This window comes from Peromyscus leucopus, chromosome 6 (assembly GCF_004664715.2).
Source record: "Peromyscus leucopus breed LL Stock chromosome 6, UCI_PerLeu_2.1, whole genome shotgun sequence".
Taxonomy (NCBI): Eukaryota; Metazoa; Chordata; class Mammalia; order Rodentia; family Cricetidae; genus Peromyscus; species Peromyscus leucopus.
The window spans coordinates 45,263,453-45,285,197 of NC_051068.1; the positions used below are offsets into that span (position 1 = coordinate 45,263,453).

At 35.1% G+C, this 21,745-nt stretch overlaps 1 protein-coding gene across 3 annotated transcripts in view; it reads left to right on the forward strand.

Annotated features, from left to right (window-relative positions):
* Mlf1 (myeloid leukemia factor 1) overlaps positions 1-20,901 on the forward strand; it is a 24,873-nt gene extending 3,972 nt beyond the window's left edge. Inside the window, exons 2-8 of one of the 3 annotated variants that reach the window (XM_037206643.1) lie at positions 6,882-7,023; positions 10,820-10,864; positions 13,012-13,095; positions 14,140-14,268; positions 15,984-16,143; positions 18,475-18,616; positions 20,558-20,901. In XM_037206643.1, coding sequence (XP_037062538.1) covers positions 6,882-7,023; positions 10,820-10,864; positions 13,012-13,095; positions 14,140-14,268; positions 15,984-16,143; positions 18,475-18,616; positions 20,558-20,663 — 808 coding nt within the window. In that variant the 3' untranslated portion in view covers positions 20,664-20,901. The remainder of the gene's footprint in view (positions 1-6,881; positions 7,024-10,819; positions 10,865-13,011; positions 13,096-14,139; positions 14,269-15,983; positions 16,144-18,474; positions 18,617-20,557) is intronic. The other 2 variants (XM_037206644.1, XM_037206645.1) reach the window with 2 other exon arrangements.
* The last annotated feature ends 844 nt before the right edge of the window (positions 20,902-21,745 follow it).

Sequence of the window (21,745 nt, forward strand, 5' to 3'; positions counted from 1 at the left end):
TAATAAAAGACCATCAGACCACAACCCATAGAACCATGGAGGCTATATATATATAGCATGGAGGTCCCTAGGACGACTGTGGCTTATAATAAATTTCAGGTTTTACTCAATTATTGAAAAAAAAAATAGCCAAATGAATGGAAACACATGAACTATGAACCAAAGGCTGAGGGGCCCCCAGCTGGATCAGGCCCTCTGAATAGGTGAAACAGTTGATTGGCTTGATCTGTTTGGGAGGCAACTAGGCAGTGGGACCGAGTCCTGTGCTCATTGCATGAGTTTGGCTGTTTGAAACTTGGAGCTTATGCAGGGACGCTTGACTCAGCCTAGGAGGAGGGGACTGGACCTGCCTGGACTGAGTCTACCAGGTTGATCGCAGTCCTCCGGGGAGGGTTTGCCCTGGAGGCGGTGGGAATGGGGAGTGGGCTGGGGAGAAGGGTAGAGGTAGGAGGGGGAGAACAGGGGAACCTGTGCCGATATGTAGAACTGAATGGTATTGTAAAATAAAATAAAAGGAAAAAAAAAATAAAATTAAAAAAAATTAAACATGGAGAGCAAAGAAAGTACACTGAAAGCTATGAGAGAAAAGCCCATCTCTATATGTGACTTGGTGTATCAAAATAAAAGCAGATTTCTGAAGAGGAACTCTAAAAGCAAGGCAAATTTGGAATGATGTATTTCAAACTCTGAAAGATTGTCAGTCCAGGTAACTGTAGCCAGCAAAACTATCTGTTATAATGGAAGGAGAAGTAAAAGCTTTCCTTAATAAAAACTATTGAAAGGAATTGATAATCACTAAACCAGCTCTTTTGAATCACACTGAAGAGAAAAATATCCACAAGTTTTTAGGAAAGGAGAGCTGTGCTGAAACAGTAGTTAAGCAAATGAAGAATAAGAAAACACTAAGTCTTGACAAAATTAAGAAATGCATGCCTTTCAGTATTAATGGTCTTTATTCCCTAATTAAAAGACAGATAAACACATTGTAATTTTTCAAAGACAGCCACAACATAAGGAAAAGGATAGGAAAAGATATTTCAAGCAAATGAAACTAGGAAGCAAACAGATACCACTGTTCCAGTGTAACAAAATAGACTTTAAGGAAGCAATTCATGAAGAGAACATTACCATTCTAAACATGTGCGCCCTTATACATACATACATATATAATACATACGTACGTGTATACACACACACACACACACACACACACACACAATTTAGACGTAAGAAAAACCCAACACAGTAATAATGCGTGATTTTATTGGCTCTACAATATATATGCAGAATATACATTTCTCAGAGAGAAGTTCTCATGGAACCTTCTCTAAAATAAGATTTCTAGTAGGACATGAATCAAGTCTTAGCAAATATAGGAAATTGGAACAATTCCTTGTTTTCTCTCTGGCCACAATGAAATAAAGATAGAAATAAACAGAAAGAGAAACTATAGTGTATTTATAAACTCATGGAGATTGAACAACAGACTGTGGAATTATGAATGGATCATTGAAGAAATCAAAGGACATTTTAAGAATCCTATAACCAAAAGAATTTGAAAATGCAACATACCAGTACTTAGTAGATGCAATGAAAACAGCTCTAAGAGGGGAGTTTATAGTTACAGATGTCTACATTGAGGAAAGAGAGCTCTAATAGCTTAATGATAAACTACATAGGGCCTTAAAAAACAATCTAAACCCCAAATTAGTGGATAAAAAGAAATAAGATGGCAGAAATTAATAATGTAAAAATGAAAAAAATACAAAAAAAAATCAAAGAATGATTGAGTTCTTTAAAAAGAAACAAGATTAAAAAGAAACATGATCAACAAACCCTCATACAAACTAAAAAAAATAGAAGGCACAAATTAATGAAATTAGTAATGAAAAGAGAGACATTACAACAGATATTACAAACTCCAAAGATTGTTTAGATTTTCTTGTATTTTTTTTTTTTTTTTTTTTTTCGAACAGGTTTCTCTGTTAGCTTTCGCTTTAAGATTTTCTTGTATCTTAAAGAATTATTTCCACTAAGCTAGAAAATTATATAAAAATGGATTAATTTATTGATGCATATGACCTAGTTAAACCAAGATGAGATAAATAATTTAAACAGAACTATAACAAGTATCAAGATTGAAGCAGCAATTAAAAAAACAAACAAAAACTTCAAACGAAAAGCAGTGCAAGGCCAGGTGGATTCAATACTGAAATCTACTGGACCTGTAAAGGACAACTAACACCAGGACTTCTCAAATTACTCCATAAAATAAAAACAGAAGGAACACTGTCAAACCAAAACTAAGATTACTCTGATAACAAAACCAGAAAAAGACACAACAAAGTTATAGATCTGTCTCTCTGATGAACATAGACACAGAAGTTCTCACTAAAATATTTGCAAACTGTATTCAAGAACACAATCAAATTGAAAAAGAAAAGAAACTATATTCATATCTCTTATCTATTGGTGAAATTATTAAGGCCACTCCACTCCAGCAACACTCATCCTGTACAAAAATTAACTCCAAATGGATCAAAGACCTTACTATAATACTTCACACCCTAAAACAGAGGAATAAGTAGGGAAAACACTTCAAGCTGTAGAAATAGGCAAGGACTTTCCTACTACGACTTAGTTGCTCAGGAAATAATGCCAACAATAGACTAGTGTGATTGCATGGAGTTGAAAAGCTGTACAACAAATGAAACAATTGAGTGAAGAGCCAGTGACAGAATGGGAGAAAATCTTCACTAACTCTACATCTGATGGGATTAATAGTGGAACATGCAAAGAACTCAGAAATCTTAAGTCATAAGAAATCAATCTAATCAGTAAATGAAATAATGAAGTAAGCAGACTCTTCACAAAAGAAAAATACAAGATGACCAATAAACATATTTAAAATGTTAACCTTATTACCCACCAGAGAAATACAAATTAAAACTATGTTGAGATATCTTCTGACATAATCAGAATGACAGTTGTTTGACAGGCAACTTATAATAGAATGTATTGGGAAATTGCTTGAAGCTTAAGATAAGTCTATGACCATCATGGGTGGGCAGGCAGCAATAGCTCAGCTCTGGAGCAATAGCTGAAACTTACAGGTTGAGATAACAACAATGAGGCAGAGAGAGAATGAGCACACTAACTGGGCATGGAGAGGGCTTTTAAAACCTCAAAGCCCATCCACAGTGACAAAACCTTTCCAATAAGGCTACTCCTCCTAATCCTTTCCAAACAGTTCCACCAAACTAGGGACCAAGTATTCAAATATATAAGCCCTGTGGAGTGAGTCCATACTCATTCAAACCAGTACAGCAGTCAGTAAGAAAACAACAACCAGTACTGGTAAGGATATGAACAAAAGGGAGCTATTACAAATTACTGGTGGGAATGTGAACTTTTCCAACCACTATAGATAGTTGGTGACAGTCTGTATGGTGACAGTCCTCAAACTAAAAACAGTCTATTATATGACCTATGTACCATTCCTATTTTTATTATTATTATTATTATTATTATTATTATTATTATTAAAGACTCCAATTCATTACAGGGATACTTACACATCAGTTTTTATTGTAGCACTGTTCACAATAGCTATGTTTTTTTTTTCTTAAGATGTATTTATTTATTATGTATACAGTGCTGTGTGTGCATGGCCAGAAGAGGGCATCAGATCTCATTACAGATGGTTGTGAACCACCATGTGGTTGCTGGAATTGAACTCAGAACCTCTGGAAGAACAGCTAGTGCTGTTAACCTCTGAGCCATCTCTCCAGCCCCCACAATAGCTATGTTATGGAACCAAGCAAAGTGTCCATCAACAAAGGAATGGATAAAGAATATGTGGTATATATGCACAATGGATTTTTTTCAGACCTAAAGAATTAGAATAAGTACAAAATTATATCATTTTCAGGAAGATGTATACAACTAGAAGTCATCATAAGAAGCAAATTAAGTCAGTATCGGAGAGGACAAATGTTTTCTCTCATTTGTGGTTCCTTAGACTATATAGATATACAAAGTCATGTATTTTTATATGATATGAAACTAAACGTGAAACTGCCTAGAACAGAAGGGACCAATGAGAGGCAATGTGACTGCATTATGCCCAAAACACAAACATTTAATGTGTGTCCTTCCAAAATGTCAGAATTTGCTGAATAACAAATTCACAAGGCTTAGCAGATTCAGTGACAGCAATTTGTCATATTATCCACCTAACTTGGGAGCCTGTCTGAGACACATACAAGTTCTTTTAATCCAATTCTAATTATAGATATTAACTTTTACATTATACAGAACACAGTAACTATATCTGTGTCTATGCACATGTATTGGTTACAGAATGAATACAAATTTAAAAAGTTGCAGCAGAGTTAGTGTTTAGAAACAGGCTAAGAAAGCATCTGTACTGATGAGATAAGGAGCCAGACCAGTCACATGAGGGAGCTGCTTCAGGAGCTGCTGCAGGGCTTCCAGGAGTCAGGTTTGAAAGGAAAGCTACTAGGTGAAAGGCCTGACCATAGGATACAAGTCAGGTCCAGGTCTTACAAAGGTAGCTCCCTTTCTTTTCCCAGGAAGAAGTCACTTATCAGTCTGTGCTAGATGGGTGGCACCTAACAGATGGTACGATTTCTGGATCTACCCAGAGCAAGTCAGAGCCTTAAAAAATCACTTTTTTATATATAATATGGAATAACTTAGAGTAAGGTGCAGCCTGATTTTAACAGTTAGGAGTAATCTCTCAAAGTATATTATATAGTTGTATGAAATGCCCTTATATAACCCATACCATAACACACAATGATTATACACCAATGAAAATGTTATGTATGGTGCTAGAGATTGAACCTAGAGCCTCATATATGCTAGGCAAGCACTATTCTACTGAGCAGTGATTCCAACCACATGCTAGTTTTTAAACTTGTAAGGTAACGTATGAAGAAATCTGCTAGTATGATTGAATTGTAAATTAATGCAATATAATTCAGAAGAAAAGCCCTTTCTGTCTGAGATTACTGGCAGATGTTGGCTTTTTAGGCCTTCATTGTGGTAATGTCAAAAAATTGGAACTGGATTAACAAGAAAATGTATAAAGATGATAACTGAAGTGGAGGATTCTGGAAAGCCACACTGTTGTGAGGAGTTTAGTTAGACAGCAAGGAGCTGTAAGGGTGCTTGGTAAAGTAAGTCTCAATTATGATGTGCTTTAAATATTCTAAAATGAAAAGTAACGTATTGACTCACTGGTTAGTGTGCTTATACTTGGAAAAATTGGAAAACTATTGTGATGATGTATTACAATTTTTAGGCTTGTGAATAGGAATTGCAGTGGAAGTTAGCATCATACTAAGAGAGTTGATACTTGTTAAGTACATAAAAGAGAGGCTGGAACATTATCATTTCTATATGTTTTTAAAGAGAGGAAGTGAAATTAAGATAAATGAACATTTATTCAACTTGCTAATGTATCAGATATTATATTTTGTGTTTTCAAGTTACATAGTTTGATACTGATAACAAGAATATTTGGTATTATCTTTATTTTATAGTTGTGAAACTGTCTCCTGAAGAAATGCTCAAATTCTAATTAATTCAGGTACCGCAGATTCACTGAGGACCTTGCTCCTCAAATGTTGATAAGCACCTATTTGAGTTAAAATCACCAGGGGCACATATTCATAAATCAGACCCAGAGCCAGTATATTTGATTGCCATATTAGATGTGAACAGGAATCCTTATTGTTAACCAGCTCGATAGTTGGTTTGGTAATTTCGAAGAAATTTGACATTTCTTGTGGCTTGGTATTGAGATATTTTGGTATTTGATGATTGTAGTATTTAGAATTAATAGAATAAAAATTAGTCTTAGAAGTAAGACATGGTGGCACACATCTTTAACCCCAGCTCTTGGGAGCCAGAGGCGAGTGGATCTGTGAGTTCGAAGCTAGTCTTGTCTACAGAGTGAGTTTCAGGACAGCCAGGACTACACAGAGAAACCCTGTCTTGAAAAAAATAAAAATAATTAGCCTTATAACGATTATCTATTGCTTTGGCGTTGACTATACAGATATAATCTGTACTTTTATAGTGTTCTTAAACACAGCTATGGTTCTCAGTGCTCCTACTCAATGATACGCTGTCAGTAAGGAAAGTTGAAAATAATAAGCAGTGTTATGTTTTTGTTAAGATTTTGTTTGTGGGAGAGAGAGAGGTGTATGGGAGCCTGTAGAAGCCAGAAGAAGGTGTTGGATCCCCTGGAATTAGAGTGAGATGCAGTTTTGAGTCTTCTGGAGTACCAGAAACCGAACCCCAGTCCTCTGGAAGAGCAGCAAGCACTCTTAACTACTGAGCTGTCTCTCCAGCCCCAACCAGTATTATTATACATCAGGACAGCTCTTTTCCAAACTTTTATTTGTACACATTCAGTTTAAAAAGACAACTTTTGTGGGTTATTTGGTGCCCATGGAGTATTCTTTATAAACTCTGTAGAATTATGTTATAGATTCCCATAGTGGTCTTACCTGATAGAAATATTTTTTTTCTGATTTTTTTTCACAGTTTTCCTCATCTTAAACACTTAGGATATGGTAATTTGTATTTACCATTTTTATACAACATGAGATGAAAGTATATTTTATTAGTATAATAAATATAGTGGATAGCAAATAGAATAGGATTTATTTATATTTATAATTGTATTTATAATACTAGGTCTTTTATTAAATAGTGCTCTTCTTCTAAATTGTAATATTTTGTTTCCTTAACAATTATATTAGCTCCCAAGGTTCTTTGTAGTATTTATATGCCAGTTTTTCTTAAATTATTACATTTAATTTTCCATTATTTTGTATTTTCAACAGTGATTCCTTTCTTGCACACCGAGAAAGTATGCGCCATATGATGAGAAGTTTCTCTGAGCCTTTTGGAAGAAACTTATTCAGTATCTCTGATGGTAGAGGAAGAACACATAATCATAGAGAACGTGATGAAGATTCCTTAACTGTAAGTTAAAAGACAGCTAGCAAGAAAGTTCTGTAAGAACATGACAAAAAGTTATAGAAATTACATACTTACAATGATAGAGTGACTAATACTTCTATCATGGAAATATTAATATATAAACAGGGAGAAATGTTGAAAAGCTAAAACCTGGAACAATGAATTATTAATGGCACAGAATTTCTCTGTGTATTAAAACTTTAGGACCATAGGGTTATACAGTTATAAGCCATACTAGACCATTGTTTCTTGCATATTTCTCTCTGAGAACTTCCTCCCATATGCTAAATTAAAGCCAGCCATAACTCCTAGTACTGCATACTTCAAATTTTAAATAGTAACAAAATCTAGCATGGTGTTTTATCTTTATTGATCCACTAAGCTTTTGTTGGGACATCTTAGACATTTAAAATTTAGATTAACCTTTATTTCAGAAGACTTGTAGACATGCATATTCTCAGCAGGATTATCTGAGAGCCAAACTAGGAGGTTATAAACACACTCAATTCAATAAAAGAAAAGGTAAAGTTTACACATTTGTGTTAACCATTTTGACTTTCACCACCTCTTTCTATTACTTTTCAGCTGCCAAGAATGGCAATTACAGAATCCGTAGGAATTTCCATAAAAATGGACCTTTGCAATTGAAATGTTGATAGATATTTAGAACACAGCAAACATATCAATTCACAGAATTCTAGACTACTCTAGAAAACCTTTTTCATATTTTCTGCACAATAAGCTTAATGAGAGAAAAATTTTGGATCATCATAAAACTTGATAAATAAAATTACATCTCCTTTTCAAATAAGAGTAAGCTTTACACAATCACTCTTTTCTTTTTCATTAGTAAAGAGTGTCATTTATAGGTGCTACATCTATAATATTACAAATTAATTATATTTATGCATATCATTTTTATTTTTTAAAGCTAAAAAGTAATATCAGGAAAAATTGACAGTGTAAGAGCACATTAATTATAAATATTGAAAATCATTTGAGTATTAAAATGCTTTTTGTATTTGCTATAACCATAGCAAACATGTATCTCTTTGGATTTATATGCATAAATGAGCTACTTACAAGCTTTCATGAAGGAAGCAAGAAAAGGTAATTTTATTACCTTATAAGCATATAAATGAGACCTGCTTATAATTCAGCTGGAAATGTATTGAAGACGTTTATACAAGTCAGCATTAACTCAATTGGTCACTTGTAGCAGAAATAACTGTGTCTTCCACAGATGTTTCTTTTACTAAAAGCACTGGATTTTTTTTTTTTCAAAGATTTATTTATTATGTATACAGTGTTTTGCCTGCATTTGTTCTTGCAGGCCAGAAGAGGGCACCAGATCTCATTATAGATGGTTGTGAGCCACCATGTGGTTCCTGGGAATTGAACTTAGTCAAATCCTCTGGAAAAGCAACCAGAGCTCTTAACCTCTGAGCCATTTCTCCAGCCCAAAGCACTGAATATTTAAGAACTGGAATAAGAACTATATGACCAAATAAAGATTTATGTTTCTGTGAAACTGTAGTGTGAAAGATTCATTATTTAGAACTATCTGCATCTAAGCATTCTTCAAATTACATTTGTCTTGCCAACGTTTCTTTAAATCAAGAGGAGAACACATAGAAGAAATGTGATTATATGAATGTCATGATTAAATAGGAAAGTCAAGTAGGAAGATAATTCTGAATAAAAGAAAGTTCAAGACCAACATTGAAATGAAAATTTAAAATTATTGGTCCCTTATTTTTACATGTAGTTGAGCTGCAATAACAAAACACTTAAACTGAATAGCTTATAAACAGCACAGTGCAAGCCAGTAAGCAGCATCCCTCCATGGCCTCTGCATCAGCTCCTGCCTCCAGGATCCTGCTTGAATTCCTGTCCTGACTTCCTTTGATAATGAACAGTGATTTGGAACCTTAAGCCAAATAAGTCCTTTCCTCCTCAAGTTGCTTTGATTATGGTGTTTCATCATAGCAATAGTAACCCTAACTAGGACACTGTCTCCAAAAAAAAGTTAACATAAAAAACTAAACATTCTAATATTTAAACTTGCTATTACTTTATAACTCAAGATATAACATGTAGACTAGGTGATATGCCAGAGGGCATCTAACCTATTCTTTCAATAGAAGAATTTTATTGGTATGTCCAATGTGTTTCTGTTCTAAATATACATAATTTTATAATTATTATCTTGTCTTTAGTAATACTGTATTAAAAATGATAAAACTTAGTCAGGCATAGTGGCACAAGCCTTTAATCCCAGCACTGAAGAGGCAGAAGCAGGCAGATCTCTGTTAATTCGAGGCCAGTTCCAAGACAGCCAAGGCTACACAGAGAAACACTGTACCAAAAAAACAAACAAAAAAAAAATTAAAACATTATGTTTGTTATATGTTCACATACCTTCCTTTAAGGCGGCAGAGCCTTGCTATATAGTCTAGGATGGCATGAAACTCACTCTGTGGTTCACACTGGCTTTGGAATTCCAGATCTTCCTGCCTCAGCCTCCCTCCCTGAATGCTGAGATTTGGGGCCTGTACATCATGCCCAGCTTGTAATGTTCCACTTTAACTCAGAAAAATCAAAATTTACTTTCATCACTTGAAACCTCCAAGCAGTCAATATTAAAATTTAACTTAAAATTCATTGCATTTGAGGAAATGAGCCCATGTGGAGGTCAGAGAACATCCTGTGGAAGTCAGGTCTCTTTCCAGTGTGTGTCCTGGAGATCAAACTTAGGGCTTCCGGCTTGGTGCAAGTGCATTTACCCACTGAGACATCTCACCAACCCCATTCTTTTATTCACATAAAACATTCATTTATTCTTTTCTACATGTTGAGAAGAGTAATTTATGAACTATTTGATTATTCTATCTATTAGGTTTAACTTACTTTGCCTACCATTTCTGAAACCTATGCTGATTTCTTATTCCCTGAACTGATTTTAGGAAGCATAAATTTTTTCTCTATTATATTTACTTATTTGATAGTGATAAAAATGTGATTGTTTTGTTTTAATTGGATATAGCAAGAATAGTGGATCTTTTAAAAATATGGACTAGAAATAGCAGTTGCATTAGGAAATGCTTTACTCCTAGTCATTATACTTTGTTTTAATTATTTTTGAAATGTTTGCCTTAGTCTATAGCAAAGACTTTCATTCAATCATCTTACTAAAATAGTCATATTTTGGCCAGGCAGTAGTGGTGCATGCCTTTAATCCCAGCACTCGGGAGGCAGAGGCAGGTGGATCTCTGTGAGTTCAAAGCCAGCCTGGTCTCCAAAGCGAGTTCCAGGAAAGATACCAAGCTTACACAGAGAAACCCTGTCTCAAAAAACCAAAAAAAAAAAAAAAAAAAAAAAAAAAGTCATATTTTCAGTAATACTGTGGCTTCATTGGCTGGCCAAGCAGATGCTGCAATGAGTAATCAACAGATAAATTTAAAAAGTACACATTGAGTATTTTTTATTAAAAAGTTCTGAGCCGGGTGGTGGTGGCGCACACCTTTAATCCCAGCACTCAGGAGGCAGAGGCAGGCAGATCTCTGTGAGTTCGAGGCCAGCCTGGTCTACCAAGTGAGTTCCAGGAAAGGCGCAAAGCTACACAGAGAAACCCTGTCTCGAAAAAACCAAAAAAAAAAAAAAAAAAAAAAAAAAAAAAAAAAAAGTTCTGTAATGATGGTAGCTCTGTGCTACATGGCTATGGCTATGCAGTACATTTTTATATTTTAGATATGCCTATATCATAAATGCAACCAAAATTTGTGTATTATTTTTCTAGGCAACAAGTTTTCCTCTTGTACCTTTTGGAAGGTTTGGTGGTATGGTTCGTGTCATTAGGCAGAAATTATTTTAGCTATATTTTTAATACATACATTTAGCTATATTTTTAACACATACTTTCGTTAACTCAAGCAGAGTGAGTTTGCATGCATCTCACTAACTTCCCTGATGGCTCTTAAGCTTCATCCTGGAAACCTTTGTTACATGTATTAAATTTACCCAAGCATGCATAGACATGGGTTTTCTAAAGTAATTATCAGAGTTGTTAGGGCCAGAGCCTGGGCCTGACAGCACTAACAAGCCTTGCTTATCCACTGGTCATCAGTAGGCCAGTTAAACAGGTAAGTTAATAGTGAAAAGCTGACAAAGAAGAGATGTCTTCAGTGTTACCACATTGGGAAGAACTAAGGTGCAGAGACCTTCCACGTCCATCTTCAGGGTCTCTACAGGAGGTTTTGGTGTAGAGGGAAGATGTATGGATTAAGTAAGCAGTCTTGGTTACTGTGTGGTCCCAGCCATCACTGACCCATCACTGTCTCAGCCCCAGTCTCTCCTGCAAAGTATCCAACCAGTTGTGTAACTATGTGAAATAGTTACTTGTCTCTTCCTGGGAGACAAGTTCCCCCACTGGCTAGTACCAGACTTCAGCCTTTTCATTTTCCTACCATGAAACTGCTGAGGGAAATCCAATTTCTTGGGGATTATTTTAGTAGTCTGATAGCCAAAGAGGCATATGTTTTTAGAATATCTTCATTTCTGTCAAGATCATCGGTTTTCAACTTTACTAGTGCTACAACCCTATAATATAGTTCCTCATGTTGTGGGGACCCCCAACCATAAAATTACTTTTCTTGCTACTTCATAACTGCAGTTTTGCTAATGTTATAAATCATAATGTAAATATTTTGGAGATAGTTCCCCAAAGGGGATGTGACCCACAGGTTGAGAACCACTGGTCAAGATGGTTACAGTAAGCCTATCAAAATATAAAACCAGTCTTCAAAGAGGCTAGAGAGATGGCTCAGCAGTTAAGAGCACTGGCTGCTCTTCCAGAGAACCTGGGTTCAATTTTCAGCACCCACATAGCAGCTTACAGCTATCTGTAATTCTAGTTCCAGGGGATCCAAAACCCTTACACAGATGCCCATGATGACTTTCCACAAGGTGACAAAGTATAGCATTTGGAAAAACTCAGGTTGGCTGCTTTTTCTCTGACTTTGTTGCCAAGGAGTCCTTGGTTTTTCTTGCTGCCTACACAAGTATAGCTGTTGCAAAGCAGACCTTGCCAACCTTCTAACTTCTATCTATCTTACTAGTTTCTAATACCAAAAAGTAATCCAAGGATTAGAACATAATAAATTTAGAATATTTGTATCTATATTCTCATGAACAGATTTTCATTATTTTGCACTAAATTTGAGTTATTTGTCTCTGAAGCTTGAGATGTAATATTTGTCCTTCCTGAGGGACTAGTTACAGAAGAAAGCAGTATATCATAAAGATACCAATAAAATGATGAGGAAGTTCATACTGTGGTAGCACATGGAGAATGCAAGCCCACAGCCCAAAACTTTTGAGTGTTATGAAGATCGATCAGATGTGAATTTTTTAAAAATTGTGTTTATATGTGGGGATTTGTACACATTTGTGCAGTGCCCATAGGGGCAAAAGAGTGTGTCAGATACTTGGTAGCTGGAGTTAGAATTACAGGCAATAGGGAGCTGCTTGACTGGCGGGAACTGAACTCATTCATGCCCTCCCCAAGAACAGTATGTGCTATCTGAGCCATCCCTCCCTAGAGAAGACTTTTTGAACTTTAAGGGTTAGTAAGAAGATAAAAGCATGAAAGAGAAAGAAAGAACTCTGGTTTAAGGAAGCTGACAAATGATAATATATAAGTATTTACAAACATGTGTATGTGTATGATATACATATACAGATATGTATACCTAGGTATAAAATGTGTGTGTATTTGCAGTTTTATAACTCCCTAATTTATGTTGGCTGTTTGCAATTTTGCATATGCTTTTTTTTCTTTAACAAATCACTCTTATTGTATCGTTCTTAAATTATTTTTGCCTAGTTGGTTACTGCGTGATATAGTAAATTGGGGATTTTTTTTCTGCTGTTTTGGGAAGATTGATTTGCTTTGGTGTTGTAATTGATAACATACTTCCCAATATCCTATAGCATGCAGATGTCAACCCTTTTCAATCAATGGATCGGATGATGTTAAATATGCGAAATGGTATTCAGGAGTTACAAAGAAACTTTGTAAGTACTAAAAATAAACTGATGAGAACATTATTTTCAGTTATTTATAGCCTATATTTTAGTGATTTTTCAAACATCTTTAACCATAGTTAAAATAGCAAAAAAATGATTACGTGATTAACCTGTACACAATATTGCATGATTATTACATGATTATCATTATTACATAAGTTACACGATTAACCCATATATGATTCTTATGTAATTTATTCCTGAAACAAAAGTTTAAGTGATTATGTTATATTAGGATATTATAATTATATCAGCTTGCTGATATTTTCTCTTATACGATTAAAAAATTTATAATTATATCTCATTAATTTATTTTACAACCTAAAAGTCTAAAAAGTCACATTAGTTGGCTTACAAACAATTTTTAAAAAATCCAACCTCAAAATATTCTTGTGAGTTACTTTTGTAAAGGAATATTTTCCATAAATTTGCATATTTTATTTCCTATTTACTTCAAAAGTTGTATTACATGCTAGTAACTAAGTTTCAGTATTAAAAAAAATCTCTGAAAACAAAAATGTTTTGGATGCTAGATTAGATCCATAAATTCTAAGTATTATAAACAAGCACTAGTACTCCTACTGTTCTGCTTATAATATTAGCATCAAAACAGAGTAACGTGGTTTGATCTGAAGGTGACTTGTATCATTCCAATATCCAATTTGAATTCTGTGAATCATTTAGAAATGCTAAAATCTAGGATATTAGCAATGGTTTTAGGAATCTATCAATCTGGTACCCAAAGAAAATAAGGAAGTTCCTGGTACATACCTAATTCACTTGATCTTGATTGGCAAAACTGTAGAAGAGAGAGCCTCTGCCTAAGGCTCATCGTTATTTAAATCTAAGCCACACAAACTGAGATTTGAATCACTTGTCATTCTTTACACAAGAAATAGAAATTAGCACCAAAAATGAAGTAGATTAGGACACCTTATTCCATTTTGATCAACTGTATAGCTAATGTACACTCTTGACATTCATTCTTCATATTTAACTAGACTCTTATTTTCCAATTTCCCTTGTCTCTAGGGTCAACTTTCAATGGATCCAAATGGGCATTCGTTTTGTTCTTCCTCTGTTATGACCTATTCCAAAGTAGGAGATGAACCACCGAAGGTTTTCCAGGCCTCAACTCAAACCCGTAGGGCTCCCGGAGGAGTAAGTTTTGATTACTGTTGTTTTTAGATGAAGTCATACTGTGTAGTCCCAGCTGGCCTCAAACCTGTAGCAGTCCTGCCTCAGTCTCCTAAGTATGGAATTGCTGGTGTGAACTACCATGCCTGGCTTTGAGTACTTTTTAAGCGTTCTTAGTGTTTTATTAAGTTATAGGAAAGTAGAATGTCTAACAGTGGCAGGGGATGGGAAAGAGGCATGGTGAAAAGGCAGTCATCACTATGGAAACCATTAACATCCAACTGTGGTCAGTTGATGGAAGTTTTGTTCACCACCATGAAGGTGACTGTCACATAGATATCTATTGATCCTCATTACATTTATGATTGATAAGATGGACACTAAAAGAAGCCTTTGCTTCACGAAATTTTTTCTATTTCTTTTAAGATAATTCTTTTTTATTTTTTGAGCATGATTGTAACAGATATAAATCTTCTAAGATAAGTTTTCCTGTCTTTCAAGGTACAATCATTTTCCTATATCTGGAGCTTATCATATTTGTACATTTTTAATTTAGTCTGTATGAATACAGCATAAAATACAACTTAGATTATTTTTTTTTTCAGTTTTTAAACTTTGTACAAATAGTATCACATTATTGTATGTGTCCTCCACAACTTGCCATTGCTCAGGAGAATGTTTCAGAAATTTAAGTTGTGCATGTAACCCAGGTTTCTTTATTTTTATTTTAATTTCTGGTTTTGTTTGTTTTGAGACTTAGTTTTACTATAAAGCTCTGGCTGACCTGGAACTCACTATGCAGACTGGGCTGGCCTTGAACTCATAGAGCTCCACCTGCCTCTGCCTCCCAAGTGTACCACCATACCCAGCTTTTTGTTTCTCTTTTTAGCTACCGTGTAGTTTGTACCAGGTATATACATATAACACAACGTTTTATCAACAATATCTTATATAAGAATCTAGGAATAGTGTTTCTGGGTTTGTAGGGTTTGCATAACCCCTCACTTTAACTTTAAAATTACGAAGTTGCTAACCCATAGTGATGAAAATTCTTGGCTTCTACAAATGGTGATATGAAAATTCCCATTTCTCCATTGCCTTGTAGATTGCAGTAAGATTTTAGATTACCAGAAAAATGAATGTAAAGTAATTCATTTTCAGTTCTGATGTGCAAACACACTTATTAGTGATATCTTTGCATTGTTTAGCAAATTTACTGGCATTTTACTTTGCTGAACATAGTGAAGTCTTAATGTAAGCTGATATAATTATAGATGTCACATGGAAAATCACATTAATAATCATTGGCTAGCATAAACATTCTAATAATACTTCCATGGCATTGGTACATATGAGTCATGAGACTCAAGGCCTTCAAGCAAAATTGATGAATGAGTAGTTGCACTTATTAGCTTCCATCCATTACATTGTCAAAGACAGTATTAAAGGTTTTATATAGCTTATTTTATATAACTAAGTTTTATATAACTTATTCTGTTTTAATATTTTATTACAACTTGGAAAATGTTAAATTGTAAACAGTTAAAGAAATAGTATTGATTTTATTACCACAGCCAAGTTGATAATGTAACTGAGTGTAGTTAATCATTTTATTAATTGTACAAAATAATAGACTTTAAAGCAGCAAATCTGCAGCCTTACTTCAATATACAGACCTTGGAGAATCCATTCTAGTATGTTTAAATATTAACTAAATAACTTCTACCCTATTTTTAAAGATAAAAGAAACCAGAAGAGCAGTGAGAGATTCTGACAGTGGTCTAGAGAAAATGGCTGTTGGTCATCATATCCATGACCGAGCTCATGTCATTAAAAAGTCCAAGAACAACAAGACTGGAGATGAAGAGGTCAATCAGGAGTTCATCAATATGAATGAAAGTAAGTTATGACACAAGAATATCTCTCCAAAGGGGAAATAGTAGCTGCATTTCTAGAACTTCATGAATTTTTATTTTATTAAGATAGCTTATAAGGAATGTGTAGGAAATGCTGGTCAGGGTAATTCAATTGTGGTTCTATCATCTAACACATTTTACAATAAGTTTTGTTTATGTGAGGTATTGTTCAGTTTTCTTATAAAATGATAGAATGAAAGATTTTGAATTGTTTCTTAATAATATTATCTATGGGCAAAATGAGCTTATTTTAATTTTTTGGTTGTCAAGAAGCATACTTGAAAAGTTTAAAGGAATAAATAAAAGTCAATCATAACTTCAGTCTCAAAATACCACTCAAGTTTTGATGAATTTTCTTTATAGTTTTATGCATATATAAACATTTTTTCAACTTGATATTTTGCTATTTTATTCAGACTGTGCTCAATTTATCCCACCTATTATTTTTAAAAAGTATTGTTACCTAAAAGTTTTGTAAATAGCTCATAACTCACTTAAAAGATTCTATAGTTTGTATAGATAATTTCTAGTATATGCAAGATGACATACATAATACCAAGCAAATCTGTTTTCTAGATTTTTATATTTATTCTTCAGTACATTAAGCTCTTCTAGTGCCTAACTTTTTTATTATATTTAAATTACATTAAAATAACTAACACTGTTAATTGACAAGTTATTTTGTCTAAATAAATATTAATAATCAAACTTTTAATTAAAATTGAATTGTACTGAAATGTCACTCAGAAGGTACTTTGAATAATGTTTTATCATAGTAAAGAGCTTAAATATGTATCATTTCAGAAAAAGAAATTATTTTAAATAGATAAAAATTATTATGGGATGGTGAGATGGCTCAGGAGATAAGATAAATGCACTTATAACCTAACAACTCAAGTTTAACTCCCAGAGTCCTACATGGTAGGAGAAAAACTATTCTTATGAAGTAAGATAAAAGCCAAATAACTTGAACTTTCCCTAACTATAATCATTATGATTATATATGATTATGTATTATGAAAGATAGATTAATGGTTAAGAGCACATACTTTGAGGTTGGCAATTTAGCTCTGGTAGAGCGCTTGCCTAGCAAGCACAAGGCCCTGGGTTCAGTCCTCAGCTCTGGGGGGGGGAGGGGAGAGCACATGCTTCTCCTACAGAGCACCTGACTTCAATTCCCCTTGTCAGGATGTAGTGAGCAGAGGAAGCCCTGAGTGAGTGAAGTTCTAAATGAATGGATATCATTGATGTGTGCACAGCCATGATAAGGACCAAGGCTTCAGACATGAGAAACGGGCAAAGGCAGTCCCCAGTGGGTCAGCCTAGGAACTGGCAAAACCTTCTTCCTCTAGTCTAGTGGGAATGTTTACAGAGGATTGATCATTGTGGACAAAAGCTGGCAACTTGAGCTTCCTCCCCCTGGCTGGTTTTGCAGATTTAGACTACTTGTCTCTGGAGAACTCCCTCCTGTGGAAACCAGCTAACCCCTCCCAGTGTGCTGCTCAGTAAAAGCACTGAGGTTCCAGGTTGTTGTTTGGGGTTAGTTGGTGCCACTCCAGCCGAGTGCTTACAGCCCCCCACCCCCGACCCCAGCTTCTCTGTATGTGTGTCTGTTGTTACTTATTCCCTCGGCAGCCCTAGTCACGGTTCCAAGGCCAACCTGTGGGGGTTGCATCATCAGGTGGCTCACAAGTACCTGTAACTACAGTTCCAAAGAGAAGCCTCTGGCCTCCAAGGGCACCAACACTTACATCTTCATACCCCCACATAGACACACATGTAGACATCATATATACATATATGTACATATATGTGTACACTGAGTATTTTGGTAATGATCAGTGTGTTGGGATTTTCATAAGAATAATGTAAAAGAACAAGAACAATCATCTGTGTGTTTGTCACTTTTATGGAAATTAGTTTACCTACTTCATGACATCATAACTGAGAGTGTTGGGAAATTGACAACAAACTTAAGAACTCAGGTTAGGAACATGAAGAGGTGAATAGAAATGCAAGCTACCGAAGGACTGACTGTCCAAGAGCATGGGGAACTTCATGATCATTATGAGATGGTTCAAGAGGAAAGCTCATCATCATCCAGTCCACATAGAGTAATAGGATAATCAACAAGACAAGTGAAAAATCATATTACCATAACTAGATAATCAGTAGAGAAACCAACAAGGGAAGTATTGCAGAAGCATCCTGCCTCTGTTGTAAGGGCCACACTACATGAAGTATGTGGTGACCCACGGCAGTCCTGACAGTAGAAACCTAAATACTTGTTCCCTGGATTTGACTTTTACTCTAGGTGATGCTCATGCTTTTGATGATGAGTGGCAAAATGAAATTTTGAAGTTCAAGCCTAGTGGACGACCACACAATCTAGAAAACAACCCTAGAACGCGAAGTGTGGGTTATGAGAATGCAGTGCCACGAGAACTCAGAAGGAGGTAAACGTTGTCTCTTAAAGCAGTGCTCCTAATGCAAAGTTCTGGACTGTGGGTTTTGGGTGGATAACTCGTACAGGAAAAGTTTGTCATGTAATCTCACGGGCCGGAGTGATTGCCAAAACCTATGTAAAACAAAACAAAACAAAACAAAACAAAACAAAAGCCTGACATAGTAGCTTGCATTTGGAATCCAGATCCCAGAGACTTTCTGGCCAACCAGCCTTGCCTGCCTTTTGAGTCAAAGCCTAAAGAATAATAACCACAAATTTTTATGACCTATATGCATGCACACACACACACATGAACATGAACCTACCCACACATGTGTTCTTACCCCCACACACAAACATACAACAAAAAGTTATGTAACTTTATCTCTTATCAAGTTCTTACAAATATCTAAGCTGTGTATCTACAATATGTTATGAAAATAGTAACTTCATATTAAATCTAAGTAGTCCATGCAAATCAAAATTTTGTTTCTGAAAACAAATAAATACTATTTTAGAACTGTTCTTAATCATCAGGGGAAAAAATAGAAGACAAAAAATACTAAGGAAATTTTATATACTTTGATGTAGTTTTCTTGTGAAACAACTCCTAATGTGAATGTTCAAAAGCATACATTTCACACGAGCTTAAGATATTTATATAGGGCCAGGCAGTGGTGGCGCACGCCTTTAATCCCAGCGCTCGGAGGCAGAGGCAGGCGGATCTCTGTGAGTTCGAGGCCAGCCTGGTCTACAAAGCGAGTTTCAGGAAAGGCACAAAACTACACAGAGAAACCCTGTCTCAAAAACCAAAAAAAAAAAAAAAGATATTTATATAGACACTATAAGGCAAAGATTTGTATTTAAAAAACTTAACTTCCTTACCAGGTCAAAATCCAGCATTTAATTATAAATGAATTTTAAATACTTTCACAGTATGTAATAGTATTGTGTTACTATACTAATAAGTATAGTATAGTTATATTATTATTAAGTTAATAAAATTATTTATTATTATAAATATATAAGTTAAGTATTTCATGAAATTATTTTATTGCACTAGATATTTTAGATAAATTTTATAAAAACTTTTATCTTCTTGAATTTGCTTTTGGAATAACTGGAAAAAATTAATTTGTTGAAACCACATGTTAAAATTTATGGTGCCTTTATACACTTAGTACATATTCTGAAGTTAATTCAAGTTCTTGGGAGAAACTTCAACAGCCCTTGAAACCGACATCCATTCTAAGCTCCGAGAGTGCAGGACTGTTAGAGAAGGCCTCACAGAACCAGCCCCGGACAAACGGGCGTCAAGTAAATTAGAAGCCTGCTGCAGAATTCCACATGCTGGCGTATTTCCTTTGAAAGCACTTGTTCAGGAATTTAGACCTGAATATTTTCTATTAAGTGGCTTAAAAATTTGCCTCTCTTTTTGGTAATATTTACCTCACATTGAAGACATTATGGTTAAACATCCTACATTGCTAAGTTTAAACACAAAATCTAGGTCCCAGTTCGCAAAAGCATGCTCATTTTGGATGTTCTATAAATCTGTGGCCCAGGCAGCTGCATTCTCTTTTAGTAATTCTGTCCATTCGAATTTTCAGAAGTGAATTTCCACAGGATAAAGTGTGCTGGCCAACATGTTGACTATTAGATATGTGTGACTACTAAATCTCTTTTCACATGTGGGTGGCACAACTCAAGAGCTGAATTAAGTGTAAAGATCACTATTGGCTACTATTTTTAACAACATTGTTTAAGCTGCAAGCGATTCAGTACATCTTAGGTAAAATAGCTCCTACTTTCTTGAATGTTCAATAAAATAGTTTTCTAAAGTTTTTGAGGAACTTTTAATATAAAACTCTAAGTTATAACTTGTTTGCAGTAACTTATAAACCATTGAGTATTTTTAAATGGTATTAATAGTCATATGTGTGTTTCTTAGAGAGAAAATTCATCGAAGTCCAGCCATTGAGAATGGAAGAAGATCAAACATTGTTGCGGACAAACTCAATATCAAAGGGTCACCTGTGAAAATCACCAAAAAATAAATAGCCGTGCAGTTCATTTGTTTAGTTGGTTGTTTTAACAAAGAAAGTCATGGTGCTAGGTAATATAAAAAAAGACCAATCTGTTGTTAAATTGATACTGTACTTTGCAACTTTCTTCTGAATCTGAATGTTCTTGTAAGTTTTAGCTTTACATTGATCATAATTTAGGAATAAAATTTTGATGTTCAACAATGTGATTAAATTGATAAACATTCTATATTAAACTCGTTAAGATATACTAACTTTAAAACTCACATGCTGATTTTGCGTCTTTGGTCATTTTGATGTGTACTTACCGTGATTGATTATGGTTCTGAACTAGTTCTGTCATTTAGTTCAGTACACAACAGTAGGTTGTTAAAATGAAATACACTCAAGCCATGTGGTGGTGGTGGTGGTGGCGGCGGCGGCGGCTGCACACCTTTGATCCCAGCACTCAGGAGGCAGAGGCAGGCGGATCTCTGAGTTCTAGGACAGCCAAGGCTACACAGAGAAACCCTGTCTCGAAAAAACAAAACATAAAATAAAATACGCTGTCTGCTAACACCCACAGTAGAGTGATGGGAGGCAAAGTTTTTCTCAAGTTTTATAATGAGCTATATTCTTGGCTAGCTTAAAACCTTAAAATATTTTTCCAGGTTTTTTCTTTTTTTTAATCCTTTTTTTAAATTTTATAATTTAATTTAATTTTACATATCAGCCACAGATCTCCTGTCCTCCTCCCCTCCCCCCCCATTCCCATCTTCTCCAGGGCAAAGACTCCCCTGGGGATTCAGCTCAATCTGGTAGATTAAGTCCAGGCAGGTCCAGTCCTTTCCTCCCAGGCTGAGCAAAGTGTCCCTGCATAGGCCCCAGGTTCCAAACAGCCAGCTCATGCACTAAGGACAGGTCCTGGTCCCACTGCCTGGGTGCTTCCCAAACAGTTCAAGCCAATCAACTGTCTCACTTATCCAGAGGACCTGGTCCAGTTGGGGGCTCCTCAGCTATTAGTTCATAGTCCATGTGTTCCCATTAGTTTGGCTATTTGTCCCTGTGATTTTTCCAATCTTGGTCTCAACAATTCTCGCTCATACAGTCCCTCC